Source organism: Tinamus guttatus, unplaced genomic scaffold (assembly GCF_059628265.1).
Source record: "Tinamus guttatus ecotype Peru unplaced genomic scaffold, ASM5962826v1 Tinamus_guttatus_pri_ptg000150l, whole genome shotgun sequence".
NCBI lineage: Eukaryota > Metazoa > Chordata > Aves > Tinamiformes > Tinamidae > Tinamus > Tinamus guttatus.
In genome coordinates this window covers 12881021-12902433 of record NW_028288684.1, presented here as the reverse complement: position 1 = coordinate 12902433, position 21413 = coordinate 12881021, and the positions used below count along the sequence as shown (strand labels likewise).

General features: G+C 38.8%; 1 protein-coding gene across 3 annotated transcripts in view; it reads right to left on the bottom strand.

The window, feature by feature from the left end:
* Positions 1 to 21413, bottom strand: part of PDGFD (platelet derived growth factor D) — a 139736-nt gene that overhangs the window by 21791 nt on the left and 96532 nt on the right. For 2 of the 3 annotated variants that reach the window (XM_088522350.1, XM_088522351.1), the window contains exons 4-5: positions 10022 to 10081; positions 3705 to 3906 (exon numbers count right to left, since the gene is read on the bottom strand). In XM_088522350.1, the coding sequence (XP_088378476.1) occupies positions 3705 to 3906; positions 10022 to 10081 (262 nt within the window). The remainder of the gene's footprint in view (positions 1 to 3704; positions 3907 to 10021; positions 10082 to 21413) is intronic. The other variant, XM_088522352.1, reaches the window with a different exon arrangement.

Sequence of the window (21413 nt, the reverse complement as noted above, 5' to 3'; positions counted from 1 at the left end):
GTCTAGAAGTCCAAGATAACTGCAAAGAATGGCTCTTTTCTTTTTCAGTCTACTTATGTACTTGCTAAAACAGTTTTAAATAACCCAATAGGCTCTTATATTCCTTTAGAGGAACTTTACATTTATAATAGCTAAGTTATTATGAGGTCAGCTACAACATCAGTGCAAAAGAATTATTTTAAAGAACTTTATTTCACATTACCTGATTTTTCCTAATAGTCTATATGAGCTTAAGGCAAATATTCATTCTCTGAGATCTTCTAAAATGCATCAATGGCTAGCTAAACTTTTTAAGTACGTTGCAAATGTTTTTGAAACACCTACTTTTCCTAGTTTCATGTGTAAGGAATAAACCATATTTTATATATAGATTTCTCATTTAAGCATTTTGAAATTATATCATACCCTTTCTTTTCAGTCTTCTTCCAGTCTGGGTTTCATAGACTATATAGTTAACTTACAGTTAACATACTGAAGTATTTAATGGCAAACCACAGTGTGCATATGCACAATTAAATTTCAAACATCAAACACACCTGGCAGCAATTTCTCACTTCAGTTGTGTATGCAGGAAGAAATGCATTTAACTCAATAGAGTTGCATCAATGCAGTAAAAATGAGAGAACAAATTTTGTAGATAGAGTGAAATTATCATATATAAAGATTTAATCAACACAGTCTTCAAGTTTTTTTGCAGAACGGAACCAAGGGGATCTTATCAATGTATAAATAGCTGACGGGAGTGAATAAAGATGGAACCAGAGTTTTCTCTGAAAGGACAAGAAGCAATGGACACAAATTGAACCACAGAAGATACCATCTGAACGTAAGAAAAAAACATTTTTTAATATGAGCCTGTTTGAACTCTGGAACAGACTGCCTAGAGATGTTGTGGAGTCTCTATTCTTATTCCTTTTAAATGTGAGAAAAGACTTTTTTACTGTAAGGGTAGTTCGATTTTGGAAAAAGCTGCCTAGTTTTGGAGTCTCCATCCTTGCAGAAGAAAAAAAAATACAATTTAAATTCCATTTAGCATGTGTCCTGTTATCAGATTTGATATTTAGCAACACTAACTCTTAAACTTAATTTTCTGGGATCATTTGGTATGGGCAGGGAGTTGGATAGAAGTGAAATCATTAGTGATTCATTTATATCATTTATATGACACAGTCTGAAAATGCTGAGAAAGATAGGCAGAGATTACATCAAATTGTTCTAATCTGCCTCAGGGCTATTCTAAGGATAAAGAATAAACTCAAACTGGAAGCAGAAACAGATAGAGATATCTGAAATAATTGATGATATAATCTATTGCTTTCTTTTCTGCAAGGTTATTTCAGTGCCTATAAACATTCCTCAGAGATTCAGGGTGTCTACGCTTAAGAGTCAAAGAGCACTTCTAATGAAAGGACTTGTTAAAGCCATTGCCTACTCCTGACATCATCCACAAGCAAGCCTATAATATTGTCTAAATTTTATGACAAAAAAAAAAAAAGAGAATTCCTTAAAGATTTGATTTTGGAGAGGTACTTTTGTCCAGAAGGTTGGCAACAGTCAGCATTTGTGGCCTGTAGATTGAAGACAAAAGGAAGCAAAATGGTTGCAAGACTGTTTCTCCTTACTCTTGTAGCCAAAACAAAACTGCTGATAAAACAAATCATAAGTGTTAAAATTATAAACTGGAAAACTTTTTTATGTTTTTATAGCATTTGGTTAGGCAAGAAGATAAATTACATTTATAGTAAATGTGGAAAACTCTATGCATCTGAATTTTTTGAAAACTGATAAAAAGGTCAGATGACTGATTTCTGCAGCCTATATGATCAGTATGGACAAAAAAGCAAATGTTGTTTTATATGTGTGCTTTTTACATATGTGTATATATATGTGTGTCTGTACGTGTGTGGTTTTGCACAAGGCTAAGTAGGATCTGATAATCAAACAGAATCCGGAGAGTAGAACTGGAGTAGGATCCAGATTTCTCATCAGCTTCTATTAAAATCAAAACAACCTCTTTATGACTTTTTTTATACACAACCATCCCAGACCAACCCATCCGGGAATAAAAGACATACAGCTGATTTTTTTTCACAAACCCTAAATGAGATCAAACTGATCTTGGAAGTGATGCAATCTCTGTGGAAGACCTTAAGGGCAACTTCACAAGACACTGACTGTGGTGGTTGCCTAAATTTTTGACATGTCAAAATGGAGCATAGTGAAGAGGTCTGATATTTTAGATATTTAGACATATTTTAGATATTCCTCAGACCTTCATACAGATTCTTTTCAAGTGCTGAGCCCCAAAATGGAGACAATTAACCTATTTTGAAAAATGTAAGCCAAGCTGGTTTTGCATGTGTCAATACATTGTGAGTGCCTGAGATCAGTCTCCTCTACTAAGGTCTACAAGCCACATCTTTATGAATACCCTCTCTTGTCCTCCCAAACTGGATGGGCCCATTCAGGCTTCTTACTGCAAATGACAGCTGGTCTTTGCTGCCTCCTGATTCATGCTCAGAAATGATCTGGGAGAATGATCCTTGACCTGGTCCAAAGCAAGCTGAGATCAGGCTGACAATTTAGCAATATGATGATTGGATTTCAGGGCTTGGGAACATTCTTATAACTGTATTTGTCCTAATATAAATGCAACATATATGCCCTTTATCAGATCAAAGTACATTGAGGACTCACAAATTAAGTTGTAAACAAGACATTGAAATCCTCTTTCCTTGCTTAGCACATGTGTAGCAGGATAGGATTTGGGAAGCAAATACATCGAAGAACTCACAGAATCAAAACTGTGATTGGACTCTATTATATTTAAAATTATTCAGTAGAATGTATACAAATGTGTATCTTGGAAGATATATTAAAAAGAGAATTCAATTTAAATGAAACCTTTCACTATTGATCTTCAGTGAAACCCGTCGAAACCGTCATCTGGAAAAATCCTAAGAGGCCTCCTAGATCTGTATTTGCACACTAAAAACAATTTCATCAGCCCCTCCAGTGGGGTTAGTACAGAGCAAGACCGTCTCTTCTAAATAGTGTTTCTTTATCTTTATGGGTTTTTACTACTAGCTTAACATATCTTTGCTTTACCATTTGGTGAATGATTTGAATGGAAGGAAATAAGAAACATAACCCAGAAACGTGTGCTTTGTTCAACTACACACAAAGATAATAATGCTTCCTGCCAACATAATGAAAAACAGTGAGATGTTTGCATCCTTAAAAAAAAAAAAACAGCTGCACATACAGGTGTCTGCAGCAGATGCTTCCCTAAGCACAACGTGATAAAAGCGATTATTTCCCACTCAGCTGAGAACAATCCCAAAGCAGGGTATTTAAAGGAGGATGATAGTGCAGGTAATTAGGAGCCCCATGCCTTACACACAAAACAATGTTTAAGAGAGTGAAGCTGAGAACCATCTGTCCTTTACACAGGGGCCTATGATTTTATTTGTGCATTTATCATAATGATGGGCAGTTTTCAGCCTGCCTTCCCAAACAAGATCCTACTCAGAAAATGATTAAGGATTAAATGTCTTATTCCTGTTTGTAACAGGTGGTAGTGTGCCTTATGTTTCCAAAAAGAACGAGGGCACCAGAATATGATACTTGACCAACGCATATTTCTGTGAGGCATAAAAATATTCTGGCTTTAGCCCAGCTATGTGCACTCTGGGTTTTCCTACCTTTGGACTTCCTGTCATGGTAGCTCCTGCCTCGGTAATGGTGGCCACTGTCTGTGTATAAATTTTCGAGATCTTCTTGCCAGGAGTCTGGGTTAAAGTGTTTGAGTAGATCCTCCACTGTGTCGAATGCTGCAATGGTCTGATCCAGAGCTTCCGCCGTGAGAGTAGGGTCGGTCACTGATGGAGAGGGATAGGAGACCCCCTAAGAGTGACATACATCTCAGTGTACTTGGAATAAATTACAGCACTGCTCAAAACAATTGACAAAAGTTACTGTGAAACTTGTCTCATTGCTGACAGAAACAGTTGCTCTGGTGCCATTTTTTGAAGTCCTTAGCTGGGCTAGTCTGTAGGATGCCCATGCTATATTTTGCAAGGCAGAGAGACACTAAGGTAACTCCCAAGCAAATCCCAGAAGAGGGTGCAGGCAGTGGCAGGATTACTACTGCTGGAAGTAGCATCAAAAAGCATCTGATAAGATTGCAAAAATGCAAAGCTCGAAAGTTCTACTCTTGTCTTCCGCCGGAAATGTCAATGTGTACACCAACCCTTCAAAAGGGAGGTCTGTTTGCACACATCTAAAGACATAATGGAAATATCTTTGAAACTGCTGTGATAGTCATTACCACAGAATGGAGGTGTCTTATGCGGGATGGGACCTTCACTGGGCCTCCAGCTGTAGCTGGTAAATCCCAAACAGGGAGATCAGGAACCACAGCAGGGAAAGACAAAGGGAACAATCCCAATAGCCTTAATCTCTCTATGTGGTCAACTGGGCTACAGATTTAGCTTGGTTAAGGACTTGAAAATATGGCTGTTTGGTACTAAGAATTAAAACTGCTATGAAATACTAATGAATGCAAATCCCGCCATCTATTTAATAAAAATAAAAGTTACTAAAGTAAATGAGAAAAAATGTGATATTTGGACCTCACCAATCTGACAGTTAAAACTATAATTACCAAAATAGCATTATCCTCTCAATAATATCATAATACCAAGAGGAATATTATTTACAAACAGGAAAGGCCAGGCATCACTGTCTGAGCATATTCGATTGCCACTGAATTTGTGACACAACTAAGCTTAAATAAAATAGGGCATTGGTTTAATTTTTATTAGTGTGAACTTTAAACATTTATTTTCATAATCCTTATTTAAAATTACATATATTCAGCACCTGAATATCACATTTTTCCTTGTCCAAGTGAAAAAAACCTCTAGTATCTAGGTAAAATATGCACATGAAATATATTTAATGCAGTTCTATTACTTTCTAAAGAATCAGAATCAGAATACCTGATTTGTCATAGAATCATAGAATCATAGAATCATAGAATGCTTAAGGTTGGAAGAGACCTCTAGAGGTCATCTAGTCCAACCCCCCTGCACACGGAGGGTCACCTAGAGCACGTGGCACAGGGTGGCATCCAGGCGGGTTTGGAAGATCTCCAGAGAAGGAGACTCCACAACCTCTCTGGGCAGCCTGTTCCAGGGCTCTGTCACCCTCACTCTTAAGAAATTTTTCCTGAAGTTCCTGTAGAACTGTTTCAGTTTGTGGCCATTACCTCTAGTTCTGTCGGTGGCCACCACTGAAAAGAGGCCAGCACCATCCTCCTCACTGCCTCCCTTGAGGTACTTATAGACACTGATTAGATCCCCTCTCAGCCTTCTCTTCTCCAGGCTGAACAGGCCCAGCTCCCTCAGCCTCTCCTCATAGGGCAGATGTTCCAGGCTCCTGATCATCCTTGTAGCCCTGCGCTGGACTCTCTCCAGCAGCTCCACATCCCTCTTGTACTGTGGAGCCCAGAACTGGACACAATACTCCAGATGTGGCCTCAGCAGGGCTGAGTAGAGGGGCAGGATCACCTCCCTCGACCTGCTGGAGATGCTCTTCTTAATGCACCCCAGGATCTCATTGGCCTTCTTGGTCATGAGGGCACACTGCTGCCTCATGGTCAACTTGTCATCCACCATGACACCCAGGTCCCTCTCTGCAGAGCTGCTCTCCAGAAGGTCAGTCCCCAGCCTGTACTGGTGTCTGGGGTTATTCCTCCCCAGGTGCAGGACCTTGCACTTGGCCTTGTTGAATTGCATGAGGTTTTTCACCGCCCAGTTGTCCAGTCTGTCCAGGTCCCTCTGGATGGCAGTGCAGCCCTCTGGGGTATCGGCTACTCCTCCCAGTTTGGTATCATCAGCAAACTTGCTGAGGGAGCACTCTGTGCCTTCATCCAGGTCATTGATGAATAAATTGAACAGGACTGGACCAAGGACTGACCCCTGGGGGACCCCGCTAGCTACAGGCCTCCAACTAGACTTGGCACTGCTGGTCACCACCCTCTGAGCTCTGCCATCCAGCCAGTTCCTCATCCACTTCACTATCCACTCATCTATCCCACACTTCTGGAGCTTGCCCAGAAGAAATAAGAAACAGCATATATAGCAATATAACATAGCAATATATAATACATAGCAATATAACATAATATAATATAATATGTTCCAATAAGAAACATAACATAGCACAAAAGTTTTGATTTTTTTTTTACGTTTACACTTTAAAACATTGCTGAAGTGGGAACCAGAAAATGAAAGAGTCCCATTTCTCCTGAAAACCAGGCTCAAAAATACTAAAGTCATGTAGCAGAAATATGCCACTTAAAATTCATCTCTCAATGAAATATTTTTTGCATGATCTCACAAGAAAGTACACATATTAAAATATTAATCTTTGTGATTAACCTCTTACTCAGCTGAGCAGTAGTGGAAAGACTGCTCACCTGAGTAAAGTTACTCACTTGCTTTTGGGATTGTGTCCTTCCGTAGATATAAAAACAGTTTTGCAGTATATATGTCTTTTAAAACAAAACTTATCATAGACATATCACAGAATTTGCAACTGTTGGCATTTTACTGCATATGTTTGCTAAAAGTACGGACTATCTGAATTATTAAACACATGAAAGACAAGAAACTAAAACATTAGTGTGGTCAAGAAAGCATAACTGCACTTCTTTCCTTACCACCAGCAGGCCAAGAAATTTCAGAGGACCATTTGTGACCCTAGGGCTTCTACAATGCAGTGCTAAATAAAACACTCTCAAAATTCATGAGCCCCTAAAAGGGAAGGCATACAACACAGTTTCTGCTAAGTGACTTGGAATAAAGATGGGAGCCCCATGGGATGAAAAGCTCGCATCAGTAAAGTGAAAGCGGTGTTGCTAGCTAAAACAGGGCTGCTGGAGCACCGGTGTTGTGATCAATGGCCACACAGTATTTTCCAACACAGTCCTTGGTGTTACACAAGAAAAACACATCCACAAGCTACTTGTTTATTTAAAAAAGCTCGGTGAAGTTAATGACCTGTCTGTGATTACAGCCCAAAAGGAAACCGTCACTACCTGAAACCCTTCTAAAAGGGAGCAAGTGAGGGAGACGATGCAAGGATGCTGACAAAACATCATTAAAAATGGTCTACTCAGGTAACACAGTGCTAGGGAGAAAATTCAAGGTTGCATGAGCATACTGTTGTACAGAGACTGCCTCACAACTTGTACGCAACCCTCTCCTCAGAGATGTACATAAAGCCCATGTTTTTGGCACGAGAAGGAGGGGGGTGCTAGCCAGCAAGGCTGTACTCGTGTGACTTAGATGACCTCAAAGACTTTTTCAAAGTGTTCAACTGTGCATTTCATTACAGAGCTGCAGGTCACCCTGTGAATTTGCAGGGCATGTCAAACTAATATAAGCAGCAGGGATTCCCCACTTTCTTTTCATATTAAAGCTCCTACTCAAGAGATTTTTGCAGCCTAGTTCACACACAGAAGAAAGCTTAACTTTCTTCTCAGTGACAGCCAAGTCAAGAGGAATTATTACAACAACTCAGATAACCTTTTGGCAGCCACATCATGTGACAGCCCCAAAAGTAGCTTCAAAGCTGCCAACCCAACTGCTTCTCTTTTGTCCTGCCAAGAACAAAATGCTGGGTTTAGAAGAGCTTGTGCTAGCTGTAATCTGGCTTCTGTGATTGCATCCAAAGAAATGGCAGGAGGAATAGTAAAATGCAAGAAACAGTGACTAGCAAATATTTTCCATAGGATGTACTTCTAGGTTTCTTAAAAGCATGGAACATATTTTTAATTTCATGGGTCACAGTGGTATTTTTCTTTTCTTGTCAGCCCCTATTCTGTTAAGATATTCTGGCTGATCCTATCTTTCTTTCTGTATTGTTCAGCTGATAGGCACTTCAGTGTGTATCTTAGTTTCACCATCACATTACCCTGCAAATAACGCAAACTGACCTAATAGGGAGGGAATTTTGTTAACTTTTCTTTGTGTTTGTCATGCTGGATTAAGGACACAAGTATTGTTATTAGACTTCTGAAGAAAAACAAGAAATATAGTTCTGTGATATGACTCCAAGCAAGCAAGAATCTATTTGCTTGCCCTCAAATTTTCTTTCTGAATTGTAATGTATTCAGATCCTAAAATAAGTCTTTGGGTTGCCTGCAGGTTGGAGGGATAAAACTTAGAACTGTCATGCTAACATGGTATCAGCAGAAAAATATGCCAGTTTGGCAGTAATTGACAAGTCCAAGTTTATTCTTTCTACCATGGAGAACCAAATCCCCAAACTTTTTCTTCTGGAAGAATATAGATGTTTTCAGATTTTTCTCCCTTGGTGGCTTTGGAGACATAACTCAACCTCTCTACTGTATTTTCCTTAAAGATAAAAAAAAAAAGGCTAGTGATACTTAATCCGTGGCTGCAATGAATACTGGCTGGAAGGAAGGTTTTCTTTATTAGAATGAGAATGGTGTGTAAAAAGCAAAGAAAATGGGGTTCTGATTTAGCTGTAGACTTCTGTGTGACCTTCAGCATCAGCTTTCTACTTGTAATACTGATACTGAACTTCTAACATACGAGCAACTTCTCAGAAAATTACTAGATATAAAAGATAAATCATTTTTTTCCTTCAATATTAAAAGAATGTGGATTATTGTTTGTTGTACTGGGTTCCTTATGATGTTAGGGATAATTAAATATGGCATTTTACACTTATTGATCTAATTTTCATAGCTACCTGATGAGGGAGCCTTCACTTTACACTTTAAAACATCATCATACCATGTTTTTAAACAAAATATTCTATCATATAAAAAAAAACAAAAAACAATCACTTTGCTAAGACACTTTAGGATGAAAAATGCATTTATGTCTTTCAGCAAAATAGTCTCTTAGTATCTCTTGCTTGGCACATCAAGTGGATCTTGGTCCTTCCAACATTACTACTCAGAACTTTCAGCTCAGTTAATTCAAGGCTGTCAGCAAATTGTATCATGAAGAGCAAGTGTCAGCTGCAAAGTCAAGGTAAGGCTGGCTTAACCTCTCCTGATTTCAGCAATCCAGAATTTTCTCTTTACTCACTGCTTGGCCAGGAGCACCATTCAGAAGAATTTACCCATATTTTATTTACTGCTACTCCACTGGCAACTTCTGTAACAAAGACGCCCTCACTAAATCATCTTCAATGAATGTCTGAAGCATCAGTCTCACTTGCCAAGGGTGCTTTGAGCATTTATCCTTCCTCTACGTAAGAGAAGCAATCAGCTGTAAGCATCGTGCTGACCAGCCAATACCCTGCACATTATTATTATTAATAATAACCAGCTATTATTATTAAGCCTGATGCTGCATTGCCATTCTCCACAATGTGGACCTAGAATTTAACTTTCCTTGAGAGATGTAGTGAAGGACAGATTTTTGGTCAGTGACAGAACAAATGTAATCTAGAGAAAGGATTACATACTAGCTTCCTTTTTCTTTTTTTTTCTTTTTTTTATTCCCTCACATTTCATTGCTTAATATAGAGATTTAAAATGTAGTATTTCATAGCAAACACTAAAAGCAAACAAACAAAACCAATACTGGCAATGAAAAGGTATATCCATTCTCCTACCAGTTTGCTATACTCCTCCATTTAGGTCAAAACATTTCATAACTTAAAATCTTAAGGAGTTCCTATCTTTTGTTTTCTTCTTGTCAGGATGAGTTTGAAAGTAAAAAATGTTTCCCAATGGTGTGATAACTGTATGAGATAGCTATCTCATACAGTTACAACAGCTGCTGGCATATCCTAAGTCTTTTGTCTTTTAAAAACTAGTGTCCAAGCCTAGCATGAGTTGATAAATACTCCTTATTTTATCCTCTGCCTGAATACACGTTGAATACATCATTCCTCTGTGCAGGTTCCTTTACAGTGAACTGAAGCCATGTCATCAACTCATTTATGGACAAAATAGTAAGAAACTACTTACTGAGACAGAGCTTGTGACTGACTCCCAGTTGGTTTCTGAGGCTGCATGCTGGAAATCATCCTAAGAGAAAAAAAAAAAAAAAACACAGGAAAAACCACCATTAAGGTAATGTCCTAAATTAAATACAGAACCTAAAAAAATGTCTACGATTCTACATATTTCACTTTTTTATAAACTTCTTCCATAAAAGCAGCCCTTGCCATGTGCCATTATTTATTCTTTTCATAGAATAATGTTAGTCTTTATTTTCCTCCCTTTTCACTCTTTATAAACTAGGTCGTTGCAGGCTTGTTGGGGCAAGGATGGTGTTACTAGTATTTTTAATTAGCTGTACAGTACTTTGCATAACATTACATTTATCTTCTGACACCAGAATTAAACACCACCTCTGTATGTCTACAACAACTGTGAAGTTACCAAGTTGGCTCACTCTAGACACAATGTAGGCATACTGATAGCCCAGGACTACTTAGCCACAGTGAGAAAGAGGCTAATCTAATCCATTTGAAATGTAGTTCTACCATGACTGTGCTGTTTATAGTGTTTGTGCCGTATTGAACTCGCTCATCTGTGCAGAGTACTGGATGGTGCCATCTCCTTTGCGCCAAGACAGCAACAATACATTTGTGTTAGGTGTCTGAGAATCACATGCACTCACACCCAGCATTTATCACTAATTTCATAGAATCACAGAACAGCTGGGGTTGCAGGGGACCATGGAAATCATCTGGTCCAACAACCATTTCAAGCATGGCACCTACAGCATGTTTCTCAGGACCATGTCCACTTGGGCTGTGAGTAGCTCCAAGGATGGACACCACTTCTTTAGGCAGCCCGTTTTAGTGTTGAACACTTACCCTGAAAAAATGTTCTCTTATGGTCAAACGAAATCTCTTGTGCTTCAGTTTGTGCCCACTGCTTCTCATTCTGTCACCAAGCACCACTAAGGAGCATCTGTCCCCATACTCTTTACACCATTCCATCAGATATTTATGTATAATTGTAAGGTCTCCCACAAAAGCCTTCTCTTCTCCAGGCTGAACTTCCTCATCTCTCTCAGCCTTTCCTCAAATGGGAGTTGCTTTCGTCCTTTAATCACTTTGTGGCTCTTCACTGGACTTACACCAGTAAATCTATGTCTTTCTCATGCTGGGGATCCCAGCACTGGGCACAGCACTCCAGATGTGGCCTCAGCAGCGCTGAGTAGAGAGGTAGGATCACCTCCCGTGCCCAGATGATGATGTTCTTTAAATAATGGGATAGGATTCATCTCATCTACTTTTAGATATTTACAAAAAAGACATCTAATCTAGTCAGTCTAGTTTCCATTTACAGTTAACTGAAACCAGTATATTTAGAGGTGAATTTATTTAAGCAGTTTAGAGGCCTAATTTTGGTGAATTGCACCCAAAAAATGCATTTTTCCTTTTCACTGGTTATAAAGGCAGCCTGGAGTGACAAGCTTATATACAGACATTGAAATTGTAAATATTGACAGTTGGTCAGCTGAATCAAAGGATACTTCCCTTTAAGTAGTGAGCAATCATTATTTAAATAATAAATGAAAGGGTTGTTTTTTTTTTTTTTCCAGTTTTGCTGATTTCCAACTGGAACAATTAAACTACAAAAAATAAAAACAAACGAACAAAAAGGCAGCATTACAGAATGATCAACATGAGCAGGCAGGTCAAAAAGCTGGATGGGAGAAACAACATATCAAGATTTTCATTTCTTATCACCAAATTTCATAATTAAAATATTTAAAGATGGGGCTTCATGCCTGGGCTCATCATTTTACGCTGAGTAAGTATCTGGTGTGATTTTTTAAGCTGTCGATCTAAAAGGAAAAATGGAAGGTTAGCTGCTTATCTGATGCTTTTTGGAGTCGGTACTGTGTTGGATTGTATGTATAAGCACATCTTCAAACACTTCTTACTAATGCAAATGATAAAACTGATTGCATAATCTGCTAGTCTATCAACAAATAGTCAAGAACAAACAGCTGGTTTCAAATTTAAACTTCATTTAAATGGTTACTGCAAATTCTTAATTTCCTATAGATAACTATATAAATCTCCTAAAAGTCACAAGATTGTTTACTCAATCTTATTTCTATTTCTTCTTCCTTAAAATGCTACTTTTCTTCAAACTTGAGATATTAAAGCTTTACTGATTTCTTTAGTACTTGTGGTAAGCTGAAGTTAGCCCATCAAACTACAGTGTCACTAACTGAGAACAAAACTGAACAGCTATTAAACTGTTATTAGAATGATCATTTTCTTCTAAGAATAAAGACACAAAATGTTATCAGCTGCCTACTGTGGCCCCATTCTCTGTAAATTTCTTTGCCCAATTCTACATAAGCCACACTTTAAAGCACGTACAAATGGATTTAAAATGCTCATGGATGAGCTGGAAACAGTTCCCAGTCACAAAACTTGTAAATAATTTTCTTTCATTAACTCCCATTTAGCACTTCCAGAAAAAAAAAATGGCATTGAGTTCTAAAGCATTATTTTAAAACAGAGACAATCTACCTCATTGAATGTCTGGAGAAGACTGCAGACAGGAATAATTCTGTATTTGAAGTGACGGTCCCCTTGTGTTATCTAATTGTAGACATCAAAACTCGTTCTATAGTCTATGATTCTTCGAGATGCCTGATGCCAGGGAATCACTCCAAAACCCTGAGATAGATATGTGTACCACCTGCTTCTTGGATCTCAAACCTGATGACTGCACATTTTGACTCTGTGATTATATTTCATCTGCATAAACTATTCATGACTAGATGGCTTTGTTCCACCATCACTTAAGGCAGCTGCAATCATTCTTGGCTTCTCAGAGCTTTCAACCTCTACAGTTTGAAGATTATTATTATCTATGGCTTCTGCTCGCAGCTATTTCAGGTAATGATATCAAAGTGGTTCTCATAATTTCAAATCCTTCAAATCCTTCTTCTTCTTTCTCACCATTGTCCCTAACAGAAACTGAAGGACAAATCTATTATCTACAGTATTATCTAGTGATTTTATACTACCTTGCTTATGTAAACTTGCACATGACCACATCTATTGTTTTCTTCATTACTTAAAATGGCATTAAAACATTGAGTTAAAACACAAGCATTTTACATTCTTTTCAGCTGTGGACTAGACAAATAGAGTGGCAATAATTTGGCTACATCATTCTGACAATAGTGCTTTTATTTTTGTATGAGTGTCATGCTAACAATACCTTACTTGAGACTTCAGCAAAGTATCGCTTTAGCAGCAACAATACAAGTAAAGTCACAGGGCTACCAATCATCTTCCAATAGCTGCTATTTTTACTGAGAAAAAACTATGTCCATATCTCAACTTTCAAAATTACAGCTCAGTGAGACAAACTCTGAATCATTCCTCCGGGTTAAATATGTATGGGCATTGATGTATTGTTGGTGGCTCTGTTTCAGACAAAGATAAGCTATTCTTTCCTTCACGGACTGACTTTGCCCACCTCCTCTCTCTGGCCAATGACATCAGATAAGCAAGAAGGAGTCATGGGGAATACTCTTTGTTTCACCAAGGGCTTTCACAAGTGGAGATCATAATGCAGAATCTCTGCTCTCAAGGATATATGAAACTTGAAAAATAGAGATCGAGCTGGCTGAAGAGGTAGATGGTTTACAGCCCACATCTCCACAACCTGTAGCAACACCATCTCTGCCAGAACTAAGCCACAACGTGGTTTGGCAGTGTCAATGGGAACAGGGAGAACAGCTGGTACTGGAGTTGTTGGGGAGACATCAGGGATGAAGCTGGGATCTCCAGGTTGAGAAAAACACCCATGACTCACTCGACTGTAACATGAATCCAGAAAAGTATACGAATCCCTCTAAGCCAAGCTGAAATAGTGCCTGGTCCTCAAGTTAAGAACAAGAAACACTTTCTAACAATTCTGTGATTCCTGCTTTTTTGCACATTCTTGTCCATTTTTTGTCATCTCTGTGCTTGACATGTACCAGGTCCAATGCCTGGGATAGACAGGAATTGCCACAGGGAAGATACCATGAGTGAAAAAAAGCCCTACGCACTGCATATGCTTCTCTGAACTCCTCCTAACCCACGGGTCCTAGAGGCAACAGCATTAGGTTAAGTAAAAATGATCTGCTAAAACAACTATAAACTATAGCTAATAAAAGCTGAGGTGATGTTCTCATCTTGAAGATTAGGTAAGGTTCACAAAGGAGCTGTGATCAGAAAGAGCTCAGAGAGCACCCTAGGCTGATGGACACGGCCTGCCTGTTTAATAACATCCTCTCCTGAAGGAGCTGCCTTCTCCACAGGACATTATAATGGGAGCAGAAAAGAAATGCATCTCTCACTAGAACATAGGTTTTAAAGACTAGGACAACAGAAGACCTGTACAATAATTTGTATCTTGAAGAAAAGGAGATGAGATTATCCTAACATTTAAATTAATAAAACTCACAAGCATTTTTGAACAACAATGAACATGAATCTATTGCATTGAGAGCAAGGCTAGGAAAATCACCTCTCTGCATACAGGCAGATTGATAAGCAGATAAACTTATAACTGTAGTTGGTATATCAAGTTACTCTAATCTGGGCGTGAGATTTTTCCTTTCCTTTTTCCCTGTAACAAGCCTTAGTACCAATACTTTCTCTGAAAGTTGAGTTTACAGATATTACATCTTATATAGAAAATGATAGATTTTTTTAAGCACATAAAACCCAAGCTCAAAACACACTGCATAGCAGTAACAGCATTAGGTCAAGTAATAGACCTAAAGTAAAAGAGTAAAAGGAAAGTCTTTCCATTCAAAAAGGTGCAGAACACTTCTACTGATTCATTGTAATTTCTCATGCAGTATTTTCGTGTAACCTGATTTATGTTCTTAAAGACAAATAAAAAGATAGAGGTGTACCCTCTAAAATACCTCTCTTACCACACTTTCAATCCATTACATTGCTAGGTTTCACTTTCTTGTCTGTTTTTTTTATTACCAGATACTATAAGGACATTGAAATATACCTGCCTTCCTGCAGGCTACTGACTAGGTACTGAGAGGTTGCATTTTTCTTGTCTACAGGTAGTGTTAAAATGGTCATTTCTGGTCATCAGGCTTTAAAATAAAAGACGGTGAATTTGGAAAGTCTACAACAATGATTACCTGTTATCTGGAAATTATGCTTTTCAATGAAAAACTAAATGGAGGCCAATATCTTTCAAAAGAGCTATAGATAACCTAATCTTGTCTCTTCAGGTAACAAACTGCAGTTAGCTAGAAGAGGCTATTACCAACGTTAACCTGCTCTCTTATCTAGCAATGCAAAGCATTGACCAAAATCAGGCGGCTATAATCTGAAGGCAATAATAATGAAACTGGGAGTAAGATTATATTTTGCCACTGATGGCAACTATAACTGAACAGATAAGAACTGAACCATGTTGAACTAACCAGCTTTAACCATATTGAATGTTTCTTTCTCTTTTTAGCATAGTCTTATAAAGGCAGGGCATGTAAGACACCACTACTCTGCAGTCAGTAACAAAAGGTCAGAAAGCAACAAAAAGTGCCTGATCACAAATGTGATAGCATGGTTCTTGCTCTGGAGAAAAAGACATAAATTGAGTTTCTGAAGCTTGGTTAAAATTACATACCAGTAGCTGCAACCTTATTATCAGCTATAACTAAGTTAATACTAGTGCAAAATGACATGTAAAATCACATTTGATATGTTCTGACATATTTACTGGTCATAGCTGAAAAGGAAAGACAGAGTACTTAAAATTTAAATAGCTTAAAGCTGCCAATAATAATTCAAGTTAACTGCAATTTGATATATTTTATTATCAAAAGTCAAATTGAAACAAAAAAAAAATATAATGAACAGTTGTGTTTGGTCAATACTGTTCTTCCTTCTTCACCTAGTTTTGGAAGTATTTGTCATTGGGTGAATATTATGAAAGAAACAAAGGCACTGACATTTAAATGATATCTCTAAAAGGTCAGAGCATGTTTGCCCAAATAAGACAATAGCTGTGCCTTTAAAAATCAGATGTCATCTAACATTAAGCTGTCTGTGTGCTCACCACCTAATGCACAGGCACATGAAAGAGTGCACAGGGCTTTACCAGCACGCTGTCAGAGTGTTCATTAGCTGTATTTTTTGTGTTTATCAGTTTATCGTGGAGGCCTATTCTTAGCTCTCCATGTACAAGCCATTTTGTTTACTAATAGCTACTCTGGTATGTACTGTAGTTAAGCAGTTATAAATGAAGTATAAATCAAATAACACTCATTATAAATACTGTGTAATCCTCCCTCTGCCATTTTTACCTGAATGGCAAATATCAGCTCTGAATTTAAACACAGGGGGACACAGCTTGAAAGTATCTTCCAGGTCATCCGTTCCAGCACCCTGATTATTTCAGGCAATGCCAACATCATAAGCAGTTCCCTGTCCATTTTGAATCTAGTTAGGTTTTCTTTGCTCTTCAAAATTCGTCAAATTGGATGGCTGTTTCCAGGCTAAATTTATGTTTTTGGACTTATGCGAGTGCTATCTTTGTCCCTTTCTTCTTCTCCAACTCTTGCTTCTGGCAGTATCTGTGAAGACATGCTATATCTCCTCTCAATTTGTGCTCTATTATACTAAGCGGTCCAAGCTGTCATATTACTCAATAAAAATCACTCTTTTCCCCACTATCCTGCCGATGTTCCTGTGAACCAAGTCCGAGAAAGATGCAGTTGCACTGTATTATGGGGACCAAAACTTGAGAGCATTCCTAAAAAGATATCTAAAAAGATATAACTATTGATAATTTCTAACATACTTGGGAGTTTTCTTCTCCCCTCTTTACTGACTGGTGAGATTAACTTCACAAAAAATGTTTTGTTACTAAGCTCCAGGTCAGTGATCCATTTCTTCAGGCTATTGCATTTAATTCCAACTCAATTCTCTAGCTTTCAAGGTCATGCAGTTCTTCTGTGATATTTTGACTGTCCCATTCATGGGCGATGCACTTCAGCTTTGTGTGCACTGCAGAATTCATTAAAAAGCTACTCTAGCAGGTTTTGTTATAGGTGTCGGTTTCTACAAAAACTGGAAATAAAACGAGCTGTGAGACTGACCCTTGAGGAGCTCCCATTGGCGACTGATCTCTGGTCTGATGCTCCCTCTCGTTACAGCAGGCTGGCTCTCCTTCGAGTGCCCTGTAGGTTTGTTACAAACTGCCGTCTCCTTCAGGATAAGTAACCGTGCCCTGTGTGGTGCTGCAGATGCTCCTCTAAGTCCAGTTAGATTTGCTATACAGCATTTTCCTTTCAGACTATCACTGCAAGCTGGCATGAACACTGCTTTGAAATACCAATGTGATTTTTAAAATATTTTCCAGTACCTTTCAATTTCCTGCTTCTATCTACCAGACCTTCTCTCATGACAAGTACCATATAAGCATCTGTGTTTTAGACAGCTAGTTCATTAGGTATTTCCACAGGAGCCCCGGTTCACCTTAGCTCACTTAAGCGATGAAACTGAGGAACATTAAGCTAAGACTGTGGCTGCTCACTGCTCCCTTTGTATTATTACTATTGCTGCCAAAGAGACCCTTGCTGAGGTGACCCTTTCCAGCTAGGGCCTAGGGCCTGCAGGCCCACCTCCCAGCAGCACTGGAGGCGCTGAGGTGACCCGCCTCCTTGGCCGCCTCAGGGCGATGGTCAGGACCCCAGCTCTGCCCCACTGGAGCTGCTTGCTGGCAACCCCTCGACTTCCTGCACTGACTCGTGATTTGGCGATTCTTGCTCAAATTCAGTGACCTCGGAGCCTGAAACTCATCCTCAGTTTGGAATTCAATGCTCTTGGGAGGATTTTGGTGAACTTCTGTCAGGCCAGCTGACAGGGTTCTGGAAGCAGCGGCCCTGGCAACAGGAAAATCTGCCCTGGGCAAAATTGAAAAAGGCTGACACTTCACTTGCCCTGCAGCGTCCAGGTGGGCAAAAGAAGTCCTTCAGAAATAACAGAAGGCAGTGACAGCTGGTTATTTTGGGTCCTCCTTGCTGACATGACTCATTCTAAAAGGGATGTGTGCACTGGATCTGAGGGCTAGAAGGAAAAATATTAATGGAAGGAAAGCTCTTAGGAGACAGCTTTTTATTTTCTATCTTCCTACTGCTTGTATTTCTACCTTTGTTTATACATGTAAACACATTCTATAGTCAGGGAAAAATACTCATTTACAAATACAGTCTAATTTATTATAATATTCCAAGTTTTCTGTGGTTCTGTTACAATGATATGCTAAGTGCTCTGATATGCACATTCAAATTTTCAGATGAGATTTGGGAAAAATGAGGAGGAATAATAAGAGCAAAACACTCTAATGGAAGCTAGACAAATTTAATTCTAAAGCCAAGGACACAATATCAAAAGGTACTGGTAAGGGACATTAGCTGTTCTAGCAGCAATCCCAACCTATTGATTTCTTGTGAAGGTTCCATTTGTTTTTCAGCTCCCTCCCAGAGGATGCCGTTTAATTCTGCTCTCACTGAACATGCACTGAGCATGTGTCCTGTTTCACAGATAATGCAAAGCAAAACAATTTGTTCACCCTCCTGCTTTGACTGGGAGGCACCGACTTTTTAAGGACAACTAAAAAAGGCTGCTACATAAACTTTCTAAGATGCTAATCATAAAAAATAACAAGAATATATAATCTCCGAAATACACACATCACTACTAGCTTTTTTAATTTTCTGATGGGATCAAAAGCTGCAAGCAGCAAAGATTACTTATTTGGAATTTCTTTTAACTTGAGCTTGGTCTAACAGTTGAGTAAGGAAAACTATTCACACTGAACTGACAGCATCAGTGCTGTTCCCACAAAATGCCCTTACTGTTTGAGCTAAACATAATTACCTTAGAAACCGTCATACTTGTAATTTCTTTTATGTGCTGTTCTTACAACCATCAGTTATAGACGACATTAGGAATGAAGACTAAATAAAGAGAAAGCCTTTTACCTTTGCCACCTTTCTGTGGACAATCTATCTAAACCACCTTAACAACTATTGCATCAACTTAGCAAAAGCCAGTCTGGGAAATCCTTCTAAACACTGAAATGCAATCCTGATCTCAGGGACTGGATCAGAATTAATGCATGATACATTTTATTTAAATACAAGCATAACTGAATAGACTGAGGATACCTACAGAATTACGATAGCCTAAGGGATGAAAATCAAGAGGAACTATTTATTTCAGATTTATACTTATGACCTGAAAAATGTCAGAGGAGGTAAAGCTGGAAAAAATACATAAATTAGAAGCTGTAAATGCTATTTTATAGAAAGAAATATGCTAGGACTATCAGAGGTCAGAAGCAGGGGCAGGAAAGAAAAATAAGTCTTAATTTAGAAGAAGGTAAATGGAGAAAAAGAGAATCACAACCAGACAGTGCATTTGATGGCACACACAACTGCAGAAGGCCAAGAGCCTGGACTAAGAAAAGCGGAAAAACATGAAGGTAATCCACAATGTGATGCAGTGGCATGGCACACTGGGCACTGGCCTGCATACCCAAGGACATCACCCTGGGGCAACAGGAGGAGGTTACAAGAGGAATAAGGCACCATCCCACATCTTGACACCTCACAGTACTGCCAGGGGAGGCAAGCAGAAATGGGGGATATGTCCTCAGTGGTGAGGGAACATCTGAGGGTCTTTACCTGGTTCTCATGGCTCTAGAAGGTGGTCGTGCATAGAAGAGTCTTAGCTGGAAACCAAAGACAGGTAGCCCCAGACAACAGGCACATCTAGTTAGTTTTAATCTATCTAGCTGTGATACCAGTATCAACGAAATTGCAAGAGGGAGCCTTATGTCCTGTTTATTTAGATGCCAAGAGAGCACGAAACTCATGCTGCAACATCCTTGATACACTAGTCTGGGCAGGCTTGGCTGTCTCACAGGTACCTTCCATGTCTGTCAGCAATACATACTTATGGAAAGAAAACATGTGAAAAGTGCTCTTGCACCCTCAGGGAGAAACACTTTGCTCTGTGGTTCAAAAACTCAGCCTTTTCTGAAAAATAGATATTTTTTTTTCATTAAAATGACAGTCTGTTGTTGTTTTCCTGCTGATTTTAACACAGCCTTCCTGGCCCCCAGTCCATCTCTGTTGGAGGGCAAATGCTCTTACAAAGGCACTGCAGCATCAGAAAACCAGTATCTCTGCCAGATTTCAGGTGCTAGCAGTACAAGAACTTTCTTGCTTTTAATGTATTTCTTAATGCACCTGGAAAATGGACCAGAAAGTTGCTGCACTGGGAAAGTGTTTACTTTAAAATAAATAAGTTGCATATAAAAGGAGCAGTGCCCTATTTTCTGCGCTCTTCAATTATACGTCCCAACTGCTTTTTTAAAAATTATTATTATTTTTCTTCCATCAAATCTTAATAATTCCAACTTTTCTACATAAACTCATGAGAATGCAGAAAAGGGATGCAAGGCCTGAAGGAGAACACGGTTGATATATCCAGGCTCTCTGACTGCTACTCATGAGCACAGAGGGCCTTGTTTTCATCATGCATATCTAGAGGACAGGAGGCTCTGAACTAATATGGCCACATATTACACCAAAAACTTGGAGGGCACCTGAATTTAGATGGCTCATTTCCATTCAAGTGCAAAAATTTTACCTCATTTTTAAAACAGCAATTGCTTTCTGTGTGGTGTAGGGACCAATACTTACACAGCTACAAGTTCTGTTTACTGCTAGAGATAGTAAAGTTTACAGCAGCATGCTTACATCCGTAGTGTTTTCCAGCATGTAACACAATGCATATGAAGCAATCAAAACACCTGAGTTTTCTCTGTGCAAGAACTTTTGGGCTATATCTGTATTAGTAAATAAAATGATTAATCAGACACGGCATACTTCACCTAGGACATAACTGGCATCCTGCAAAACAGTGTGGTCCCAAAAAACTGCCTACTGGAAACAGCCCTAGGCATGTGGTCAGCCTTACCAGTCAAAATCAAGGTGGAGATGTGCTAAAAACCTAACAGTGCAAACAACTGCATTCCTGTGCTTTGGTATTTAGTCATTTTATGACTAAATTTATTTCAGTGGGGTTCAAAAGTCCCCGGAATCAAGAACAGGCAATCAAGACTCTCAGCTTTAGAGAAATTCCCACTGCAGAAACATTTTTTTTTAGCATATATAATCTGAGAAATACATTAGAACACCAATATTGGTCAAAATAAGCATTTTGGTAGTAAACAAGATAAGAAGCATTACTTTAAAAGGCACCTGCAGTTTAAGAGCACAAGGACTGAAAAATAAGTTTTGCCTGCTATGAAAGGTCAATGTGCCCATTCCAAATAT